Source organism: Corylus avellana, chromosome 8 (assembly GCF_965113065.1).
Source record: "Corylus avellana chromosome 8, dhCorAvel1.hap1.2, whole genome shotgun sequence".
NCBI classification, from domain to species: Eukaryota; Viridiplantae; Streptophyta; class Magnoliopsida; order Fagales; family Betulaceae; genus Corylus; species Corylus avellana.
This window is the reverse complement of record NC_142497.1, coordinates 6,783,294-6,795,196: the sequence shown is the minus strand read 5'-3', so window position 1 is coordinate 6,795,196 and position 11,903 is coordinate 6,783,294. Positions and strand designations below refer to the sequence as shown.

General features: G+C 34.9%; 1 protein-coding gene across 5 annotated transcripts; it reads right to left on the bottom strand.

Annotated features, from left to right (window-relative positions):
• Nucleotides 1-3,029: 3,029 nt before the first annotated feature.
• Nucleotides 3,030-11,903, bottom strand: MGT10 (magnesium (Mg) transporter 10). Of its 5 annotated transcripts, XR_009438357.2 has the most exons (16): nucleotides 11,449-11,903; nucleotides 10,900-10,972; nucleotides 10,216-10,286; nucleotides 8,837-8,922; nucleotides 8,647-8,722; nucleotides 7,255-7,323; nucleotides 6,377-6,457; nucleotides 6,114-6,279; nucleotides 5,951-5,996; nucleotides 5,617-5,697; nucleotides 5,458-5,540; nucleotides 4,222-4,265; nucleotides 4,007-4,098; nucleotides 3,705-3,748; nucleotides 3,538-3,592; nucleotides 3,030-3,355 (listed from the first exon to the last, which is right to left on the bottom strand). XR_009438357.2 is itself a non-coding variant. In XM_059574618.2 (15 exons), exons 1-14 carry the CDS (start codon nucleotides 11,845-11,847, stop codon nucleotides 3,745-3,747), a joined length of 1,371 nt encoding a protein of 456 aa, XP_059430601.2. In that variant the 5' UTR covers nucleotides 11,848-11,903; the 3' UTR covers nucleotides 3,399-3,592; nucleotides 3,705-3,744. The 5 variants fall into 5 exon arrangements, 3 of the variants coding, with proteins under 3 accessions (XP_059430601.2, XP_059430600.2, XP_088375464.1); XR_009438356.2 differs by having other exon boundaries at nucleotides 3,031-3,355; nucleotides 3,538-3,748; XM_059574618.2 differs by lacking the exon at nucleotides 3,030-3,355 and having other exon boundaries at nucleotides 3,399-3,592.

The following is an 11,903-nucleotide window of genomic DNA, read 5'->3' as shown; positions in this document are numbered from 1 at the left end:
TTCGCTAAAGTTTTTATCCTATTGGGGTTTCAAATGTCCTTCCATAATTTGAAAGATTTGTTTTTTTTTATTACTTTTATAAGTTTTCTTTTGTTATAGATATAACATTCTCATAAGTCACTTTTATTTGTAACTTTAATTATGTTGTATATACACTTGTGAGGTTTATGTCTCACATTGATAAAGTATAAAGAAAAAAAGTGGTTAATATACATAAGTAGACCCAAGCCCATTAGCTTAGGCTTTTGGGCTAGAAGTGGTGTTTTAATATATATATTAATTTACTATTGTTTGACTTCCTTGGTATTTCTATCCCCAACAATTGGTATTAGAGCTCATGTTTGCTGCTGGTATGAGTGTCAATGTAGAAAAGACTCATAAGTGAGGAGAGATTTGGTGTGTATACACTTGTAAAGTTTGTGTCCCACATTGTTATATATATATATATATATATATATATATATATATATATAAAGAGTGGTTAATATACATAAGCCCATTAGCTTAAGTTTTAGGGCTAGAAGTAGTGTCATAGTATGTTTAGTTTCTCTCCCCAGCAAATTATTTATAGTATTTTTTTTTCATAAATGTATGATATGATTATTTGCACTTCATATAAACATATACTCTAGTATTACATGCCTATCAATATTTTCAAACCAATAGTTTTTTCAAGTTACCATTTAATTGGAGGCTTTGATCTAATATCTTGCATGTAATGGATGCTCATTCTTCACTTCTTTAAAATTGCTCTTTTTCATGAGTTTACTTAAATTTTGTCAAGAATCACGTATTAATTGCGTAAATAAATTTGCAAAATCTTTTGTCCATAGCCAAAATATATTACATGAACCAACAATTGGTTAACTTGAATATTATATATTTCTAAAGTCATAACCCTTAAAGTAGCTCTTTTTGAATAAGAAGAGCTTTAGTAATTAAAAAAAATGTCATCGTATGAATGAAAATACCTTTCGTCATATGGTGTCAAGCCACGCGATTGTGATAATGATATAAGGTCTAATCCTTATATATTGTTTCTCTATTTAACTTCCAAACAAGAAAAGTTTTTGAGTAGTCTTAGGAAACAATGGCCAAGAAATCTCTGCGAAAACTTATTATTTTGATGACGGAAATAATTATCCTTGCAGTATTTGAAGCTCAGGCCAAGGTTCTTACCTCTCCCTCTCTTCGTCCCACTTCATTTCACATTCGTCTTCTTCAATCCTCTCAAGCTGATAAAGATCATAGACGACATTGCTATGATAACACAGTTGAATTATGTAAACGAATACACTCACGCATTATATTGGTGGCGTGTGTTAATTTTAATTTCCTTGAATGCGTGATGACACGGCCGAAAGATCGTTTTTCAGAAATACTATATGAAATCAAAAATCGACGCATTACGAAGAAATGCAAAAAAAATTTGCTTCGAAATGACACACAAGAATGTCCACATTTATCTTGTATATTGTTTACTAGATTGTTATTTGGAGCTCATTTGAGATGTGGCTTCCATGTGGAATCTCAGCCTTACGGAAACGGATGCACACACCCATAAGCAAAATAACATGCTTATCAATTTTCTCCTATATTGTAAAATAATACATTTCCATTTTTATATATTTCCATGGTATCAATAGAAAGTCCACTATTAGTTGTTTATTCTTCTTCTTCTTCTTCTCCACAACACTATGAATTTTTCCCTTGTGATCTAATTTATACACTATGATTGTATTACTACTTGGGTTTGATATTATAATTGCATAATACTTTTGTTGTTTGGTAGGATGAATTGTCGGAATGTGTTTTTTTTTTTTTAGTTGCTTTTGTTAGTTGACAAAACCGCCGAGGTGATTGGTGTTTTATTTGGCTATGCATGTGGGGACTACGTAGTAATTTTATTATTGAAATTTGAGTAACAAGTCTAGATCTTGGACCTTATGAGTGGTTGCTTTATATTTGTAGGATTACTTTTCGATTATTGTATAAAAAATTACTTGGGTTTGAGTTTGTTAAAAAAAGGATTACATATTTTATTAGTATCTGGGTTTGCATTTTTTTTTTTACCTGAGGTTCAGATCCTATCATAAATGATACCCGACTTATGGGAAAAGACTAACTTAATACCTCTGTTAGATTCTGTCAGCCCCAACTAATAGAATTCCACATCATCGCCCTTAATATTGCGACATGTGTTCATTATTATTATTATTTAATTTTATGAACAATTACTTGGGTTTGGGTTCGTTAAAAAAAAAAATGAAGTCCAAAACAACTACCAAAGCACTATAGGCCTGCATAAGGCAACTAAAGCCCAAAATCTCACTCGACAAGAAAGCACACCTAATATTCAGAGTAATGTTAGAAGTCACTTCAAGAATTGTGCGACTTCTAAAATCACAATTTGCCTTATGATTGATCATTATTGAATTTTGATGAAATTGTGATTTTAAAAATTACTCCATTCTTAAAGCGTGACACAAGAGTGATTTATAGAATTACTCTAATATTCATCTTCAGCAAAGATGCCAATTATGGCTCCAATGGTAACCATAGTAGTAAAATTAAAGCAACCAATAGCGACAAGGGTTACAATGTCAATAATAAGAGAACGATCAGGATCTACACAAAAAATGAGGAAAGGATGTTATCGGGGTTTTATTTTTTATTTTTGACATGTCCGCACAAAGAGAGAAAAAACGAGAAAAGAGATTCGAATTAATGACCTCCGTTTAATAAAGCATAATTCTCAGGTTACCGGGTTGTTATTAAGCAGTTGTAGGGAACACATAATATGAGCAAAGGATGCGAGGATTTTGGTTGGAAAAAATTGTGTGGTAGCGTGCCACGCTTCTTTTTTTCTTCTAATTATTATTATTATTTTTCCATTTTCAATTTTTATGTTGTTAAAGTTTATAAAAGAAATATATCATTTCAGTCGTGACAACTCAAAGTTACATAAGAGAAGGACGGCTTCGAATTACTTGATGAGTTGATATGATTGATCACCTGGATATATATATATATATATATATATATATATATATATATATATATATATATATTACAAATTTACAAGCTTGGCGGCTGAGTGATAGGTTGTGCTAGGGATGAATTACAGTAATGAAGAGAGGAAGAGAGGGGAAAAGAAGAAAACAAAAAGGCTTACCTCCATAATAGTAACCGCATAGTGAACGCTCTATATCAAAGGATTGTCAAATAAAGGAAGGCATCGACTCATGCTGCCTAAACTAAATAAAACCACCAGGATTCAGAAATAACGCTTGGGTCTTTCTTCCAGCCTATATTGACCTTCATCTTCCTGACCTAACACGAGTTACTGCTAATCCTGTAGTTGTTCAATCAGCCATGGATTTCAACGGTAAAACAAAGGCATCAGAAGATGGATGTTTCTACTTTCATTTTATAGGTTTTTGTCACATTCGCTTCATAGTGCCACTCCCATCTCAATTCAATAATCATTTCAGGAAATAATGCTAGTTCCATGTACAAAATGCTCATGCAACTTACTTGTCGGATAAACAAATGGCTCAGAAACTGACGAGACCTTCAACACTGCCAGTATCTGGAGCAATTGAGGAACTATTTATGAAAGTTCATACAGCCAACCAATAATCTTTAATGAAAATTATACGAAGCGTGATGAGAAGAATACAGGACCCTCTTGTATAATTTACCAATTAGCTGGAACCGAACCAAATGCTCTTTGACGAAATTTCACCTGTAAAATGGGTGAGATGTGATTAGGGCCCATGGATTCATAAGTGAAAAAAGGATTTTCATCTCGTAGGCTTAAATTTGCTTTGAGCAACTTTTAACCCTTCAAACAATTGAAATTTGTTTTAATGTCATCCACTTGATGGTAAATGCCTCCTTACGGCAGACTTGAGGATTATCCTACTAAAGCGATTTTTTCTAACACTACTTTGCACAAAGGAATTGAATCTACACCTACGCACCGGAAGAATTTACTACTTACAGTATCTTCCTTGTCTTGAGATAGGAGTACATAAGGAAAAAAGCGACAACAGCACCAAAAATTATCCCAGCTGTTGTTAGCCAAAACGCAAACTGCATAAACTCAAACAGTAAGGTTGTGGTAACATGCTCAAGTGGTAATGAATCCAAGGCAAATGGGAAGTGACTCATATACTTAAAAGACGGCAAGTGTTTCGACTTTAGGGAGACACGTACCACATGTTCTTCAATATAGGACTTCAAGTTCATGCCAAAAATACCTGCAGCCAGTAAACGATGTCTTGACAAGGACATAATGCGTGACATTGCACGGACCATCCCACTTTAAAATTCAACAATTTGGCTGGCAAATGCATATGAATTATTTGGAAGCATTTAATTTAAGTAATTCTTTCATGGCTTTAAGTGCAATTAGATTCATAATGCTTTGACGTCAAAAGATTTTCAATCAATGACCATAGTATCATAATTTGTTTCTCATTCAGATTACTCCAAATTTTTTGTGATATGATCATTTTTGCAGTCAAAATATTTCAAAAGATAAATAAATAATGCCTAAATTTCTATGGAGAATGAATTAGAAATTAGTCCATTCCTTGTTCTCTTATTGGGCAAACAAGGATTCAAGGTTACCACCATTGATGACATCAGACTATCAGAGGGGTTGATAAACAACTCAAGCTTCAGTTTTCTTTTGATAATACCAAGCCCCAACTTTCACTAGACATTATCATTGTTTAAAAATGCAAGATGCGAGGGAACTTTGTTCACTTGTTTATTACAGTTTGGGGGTAATGCAGGTCATGACTTGCTCAGTGTTGGAGTTGCTGACTTGTAGGCAGAGGACATTTTGGAAGACATAAAAAATGTCATGATCTGGAATATGTACCCTTGCTTATGTGGTATATTTGGAGAGAATGTAATACTTTCACGTCTGAGGGACATGAACTTTCGACCTTGGATCTGAAACTTCTATTAATTAGAATGCTCTATGGTTGGATTGCAGCGATTTTCTTTTTCAAATGTTGGATTTTCAAGAGCTGCTAAACTTTAGATGCTATTTTTCTAGTGTTACTCTTGTATACTTTTGGTGTACAAGGGTGGCACACCTTTCTTGCAAAATCTAATTGGTCAAGAACGGTTTCGAACTTCACCACCTTGTTTCGAGTAGTCAGCATTATTCTTATCACCTAATTGTTAACACAAAGGGTCATACTATTGATACTTATATGCTAATTACACTTGTCAGTCTGACAACCTATAAGAGAGGTGCCTTCTAGTCTTAGTACCGAGTAAAAAGAAAAAAAAGGTTTGTAGAACAGAAGTTCATGGAAAGGTTTTATCATACAAGGCAAGTTCCTAGGTGGTCAAATGATGTATCAACTATATACAAAGCACAATGTAATGCATATTGTAAGCATGAGATTTGTTTTGTTCCAGTGGAAGGCATACCTGCAACTAGAGCTCCAACTGCCACACAAAATGTCCCAACCTGGAGAAGCAATTCCACTCTGCTAACCTCAAGCCTCCGAGAACTGATCAATAGAAGCAATTGGAGGACATTGTACAGATTATAAATAAATCATGAAAATTAAAACCAGTCCACCAGACCTCAAACTGACAGCAATTGAATCTTCCATTTCCTTTGCAGAGTCAAGAAGCCTTTCAGCCTGACCATGACAAGATTCACATCTGCAGTTGCAGTAATAAGTAAAAAAATTAGCCTCACTAATCAATAACGCTTGATTCTAGAGCAAGGCAACCAATGACTTTCTAGAGCAAAACATGGATTCTAAGCCAGCATCTCTCTTCATGAGAAAGTAATGATAAATGTGAAAGTAAAGGAATCCAAAATGATATGCAAGAAGCATATTAATTTGTGGTATCAGTGTACCACATAGACCAAACATGCTTCACATGCACTAGAAATGGACCAAGAAATAACCTTTGAAGATAATTTTCCAGCAGCATCTCAATTTCTTCCTCCTCTTCTGCATATAGCAAGATCAAATGGAATAAAAATCAATATTTATGAATTTTGATGTGTACCAATTACCAAACCATTTTTATTGAGAAGTCAAGAAGAAAGAAACCTTCGCATAGCTTACCCTCAGCAATCTGCTTCTCTAAGGGTACAGAGCATTCCATGTCATCATTTCCTTTCTTAAGCGTGCAGTTTCTTCCCATAATACATATACGGCGTATTTCATGAGGGTCCTCTAGAAGATCAAGCAGCATTTGTCTGAGAGCCCCTGCCCTTGAACCCAATTCAACCTTCCACCAAAAAAAAAAAAAAGGTATATAAAATAAGAGCATTTGCTTTTGAATGCACTAAACAAATGCAAGCCATTTAGAGTTAATTCCATAATACCAAGGTTTGCTTGCTCGTACGAAGTTCCTCCAATATGTCACCAGTTAATCGGTTCGGTAAAACCTCAAGTAGAGCTTGTACCTGAAGCAAATAGCAAATTACTGATAACATTTCCACAGGAAAGTGAGTGATTGAGAGAGAGTGACACATTCATCTGACGCAGGACAGAAGGGAAAACAATAGACAGCAAAGAAAAATAAAGATAAATCTTGTGTTAATTCAGAGTCTCATCAAAATAACAAGAATAGGTTGGACCAGAGTCTCACTACCAAAAGAGAAGAGTCACACCTCAAAGAAAACATCTGTTTTTCAATGATCATAAGTTGTCTCCATAGGAGTACAAAAGAAAACTTAAATTAGACTCTAACAAAACCCTAACTCCAATTTGACTAACTTTAGGCCAAGCCCGTTATTGAATTACAAAATAACATTGACTCTTAAAATCAAATGAAGTAAATACTAATGACCTAAATAATTAATAAAAGCTAAATAAATCCAAAGACTAAATATTCTTTCCTTATCCTGCATCATCATCTCTACAATGAAGAAACAAGACATAATTGTATCTGCAAATTCTTATCCTAATATTGAAGCTTGTATAGTTCAAGAATTAATCCAGAAAGCATTTGTACTCAAACGCACTTCCCAAAATACTTCAGAATTCTATTATGAGTTGGGGACATTGCACCAACAACAGGGCATACAATGTCTCAAAGAGATTCGTTAAACCCAATTTCTACTAATCTGTAGTTTTAGTACAAGCACTTCCAAGTTTTAGAACAACTTCTTTCCAGAACCAAACACGCTCACAAAGAGGAGCCAAAAGGAAGAAAAAAGGGGGAAAAACAAAAGTATACTCACTATGTTCCCATACTCACTCGAGGTTCTAAATTGATTAATTTCTGCTCCAAATGCTGTATGCGTGAAAGCAATGCCGCTTCAACAACCTAAAAGTACAACAAAAAAGTTCTCTTCAAGACTTAATATAATCATATGGTTACCAATGAGATCTGTAATGCATAAGTTCAGTTTTACTGAAGTTGAACAATGTTATAATACAAATGCAAATATGATTTCAATTTCATACCCATTGCCATGGATATTGGATGTATATGCATGATCATAAAGTCTTTACTATCTTAATATCAATAAATGCTCTCTTCGCAATTATGTTCAAATTGAAACAGCAGGTATATGAATGGCATGACTTTATTATCTTTACCTAATTCAGAGAGAAAGAGAGAGAGAGAGAGAGAATCTCATGAAAGATTACATCTGGTGGAGGGAACGGAATACAATTTGCTAGATATAAGTGCAAGTGCATGCTACAACTTAGGTTCTATTGGAAGCCTCTACAGAACTTTCCAGAAAAGGCAACATTCCTTGGGGGACCGTGCAATTCTCCTGATCCATGAGGTCCTCTGCCTTTTCATCCCCCTAATCTTGATTATAAGAACTAACAAGTTTATTCACAACTTTAACTAGGATTTAGAAAATTGAGATGAATAAGCATAAAGGCTAGAAAATGTAATTTATTATGATATTCTTTCTTTGAGTGACATTCTCCATAACTGGATTCAAAGACAAACTCACTCAAGACTTCTTTTTTCTTTTTTTTATTTTTTATTTTTTATTTTTTATTTTTTTATGAATAATAATTTATTGAAGAAAAAAAGGAAGACACATACACGAAAAGTACAAGAGAAGACCTACTACGTATTTAAGAGGTCACTAACCATTGTTGCAACCCATAATGTCTAAAAGTTCCTCTAGCTAATTTTTATGGGTCCATGCTGGCTATAACACCTCTGTTCAATTTGATTCTCAAGAAGAGATTTTATAAAAGGAAAATTTTGCTCTCTAAGAAAAAAATAAATCTTCCACATCAAAACCTTTTCATCTTATCTGATCAAACATTTCCCATTGCCTCTATCTCTCTCTTCATGTATACTCCTATTATCTCTTCTACATATGCCAATGGAAATGCTAAATACAAGTACAAAAACGGGTTTGAGAAAAGTTTAACATGTGCGACTCTAAATCCACATTGTGGGAGAATTCACCAAGCAGACATTTTTTCACATTGATAATTGATAATACCAATAAACAGAAAAAAAGTAGCTTCCGATATATGAAAAATATTGAAATAGTACACTACAAAGTAAAGGTTGCCTTATTAGAGGAAAATTTGTAGCAGTGCAGTATGAACCACACGCATCTGGTGATGTTGTGTTTTAGTATGTAAAAACAGAGACAAAGGAAAAACTAACCTCAAGAGAAAATGGCATACATGGCCCTCCATTCACGTTTTTCAGCAAGATTTCTCTGAAGGCCTTCCCTCCTTTACTACAAGTTATCAAAATATGAAACAAGTACACCAATGTCAGTTCACTCTGAAGCTATATCAAATGAAAATTAGAAGTCTAAGAATAATTGTACTGCTCCGGAAGACAAGATTACCTGTTGTAGTCAAAAATAAGGACACGCTCTTGCATTGCCATAGCTCGCAATGAACCCAGATTCAGAAGAATAGCATGCTCACGTACCTAGAATATGGATCAGAAAACCAATTTTTGTAAAAGTGATAGGAACTTCTGTCTATCAGAAGGGGGAAAGAAAGAATGATAGACCAAGAGTTCTGAGTCCTATTTCTCAGCAAAGAGGGCTGAAATTACTGGGGACCAATTTATTGATCAATTTTTTTTTTTTTTTTTTTTTTGATGAATATGGACCAATTTATTGATCATTTTCATCCATCTTTGACTGTTCAGCTCTGTTAAATAATATCACCCTAACCAGTTTTCCATGGATGCATTCCATATTTTGACCTTATGCCTTAATTTTTTATTTTTTTTTGGGATGAATGAGTAAGTTTCATTAACAAAACAAATCAGCACTATACAAAGAAAACTTTAGCAAATCACTACAGCAACTAGAACACCCCTAAAACAACTAAACCAATACTAACAGAAAAACCAGATTCGGAGACAGCAGAATCACACCAAAACTCCATCAATACCCCATAAACCACAAAGAATTTCATTCCTTGTCGTCTTCTTGAACTTTCCTTTAACCAACATCCTCATTTTAACATCCCACTTTATCTGTTTGATACCTTCCTCCTCTGTTTTAGGCAGATCACCACGACGCAAAGCATACCTGTTCTTCTACAGATTATAAAAGAAAATTCTTAGTTCTGTCTAATGAGTTCTCTTTCTAGTTAGGTGGTTCCTTTTGTATAATTTTTGTATGCTTAAGGGCGCCTTACACTTTCAATGAGATTAGTTTATTACTTATCAGAAAAAAGAAAAAAAAAATTACTGGTTTGTCTACATTTTACTCCCAACTTCTATGATGGCCACCTTGTCCTCCATTATACTCTCTCATTCATTTAATTATATTTTGCATTTCCTATTTCCCTTTTTGTTTCTTTGGAAATAAAAAGTGGGCAATGTCAAGAATCATTCTCTTGAATAATTAAAAATAATTATTTATGCAACCAAAAAGAGAAACCAAACCAATTGCTATTTATCAGAAACCAAACCAATGGCTTCATGTATTTTTTATTTCACACCTCCTATACATGTGGAGTTGGAGATACAGAAATCTCAAGTGCGGCAGCTTCTGTTTTGGTGGAAAGAATGAAAAGAAATATACGCAATCAACTTTTCTGAATTAGTACCATTGAGCTCACTTAGAAAGCAATATATGGTATAAGCACTCAAGTCAAAAGGCAAACCTAATGTAAATCAAATTAATCACGCAACAAATAAAACAAAAGAAAAGAAAAAAACAATATTAACTACTACTAAACGGTAGGGCACAAGTTGGCACAATACCAGCAATGAAGGCACCGAGTTCGTTAAAAACAACGATGGATCGACACTTCGGATATCCCGTGGACGAAGACCTGAAGATGAAGTTACTCAACAGAGAAAAATAAGAAAATTAACATTGTCATTACATGTTATGCATGTTTTTATCTGTGTATTTGTGTATCATAAATTATTGAGCAATGGAAGTAACAAGCTAATGTTGCAACAAACAGAAACAACAAGAAGAACTAATATCTAATCCAGATGAGGTAAGCAATGGTAACAGTCTTAGGAGAAAAAGAAGAAGGATAATTCAGTGATATGACATTCAGATACTATTATATTACTTGTACTACATCCAAGCACACAAAAGAAAAAGAGTAGAGAAATGTTATATACCACACAAATATCCTACTTTTATCTCACTATGCTGACATGACAGGGTGCAGAGTAGCCCTTGGAAAATTTATGCTGACATGACAGGGTGCAGAGTAGCCCTTGGAAATTTTCCAAAGGCTACTCTGCACCCTGTCATGTCAGCATAGTGGGATAAAAGTAGGATATTAATATGGTATATAGCATTACTCGACATTGTTAGACATTACAAGGGCTGATCCAAGGGCAACTTGAGAGTGCCACATTAGCAAAGTGAGATAAAAGTGTGACATATAGCATTTCTAAATATATATGGAAAAAAAATTTCCTTACCGCTTGATTTCAATAACTGGCGTCTGTTAATTTTCCTAGTAGATACTATCCCATTTGACGTCACTTCTACCACCTATGGGAGGGAAAAACAAAACAATGACGACATTCATGTTAGAGATAACACCTCTTGAAAGGGAATTAAAAGGGAAAAGAAAAGAAAAAAAAAAGTTTCTGTGACATGCAACTTGCTATTTTGTGCTCCACTTATACAGTTAAGTCAACAAAATAAAGTGAGCATAAATTATAGCTAGGCGACGAAAATAAATTCTAAAACTAAAAGATTTCTTAATAAGAAATTTTCAAACGTAATTTGTACAACAAGAGTATGACGGATGAAGTACAAGACTGAATCCCGGACGTAGGATCACCAATACTTTTACAAGAATAAGGAAAATCATATAAAACCACTGTGAGGTAAGCCATATTAATATTATGAAAGAAGCCCAGACGTGGAGAAAATTAAACCAAAAACCATCGTTGGATGTTGATAAATCGAAACATTCATAATAAGAAATTAAATGCAGCGAAGACATAGATAAGAACAAGGACCTCGTAAACCGGCTCGCGAATCCCGAGGGAGAGAGATTCACTCAGCGAAGTCGCGACTCTCGGCGAACCAATAGGTCTACTGGCAGCCAGCGAGCTCTGGTCCTGGACCTTCGCATCGTCGTCGTCGTCGCCACCACCGGAAGCTAGGGTTTCCGGTTCCGACAACAGGTCCTCCTCCGCCGTAGATTTCGCAGAGCATTTCGCCCTGGATACTACGATCGGAGAAATCGCAGAGATCTTGCTCCGGCACGACGAAAGCAGCGACGGTGCCCATGGCGACCGGAAAAGGCTAGAGCTGACGGTGAGGTCGGAGAAGAGGAAGCAGTGAGTGGTTGTGGAGTGAGTGGGGAGCGGAAATTGGAGGAGAGTATGGGATGAAGAAGAAGGCGTTAGAGCCATTGCTTGGTCATGGAGGTTGGTTGGGTCACTGACTCTGCAACGACCCCTGTGGCGAA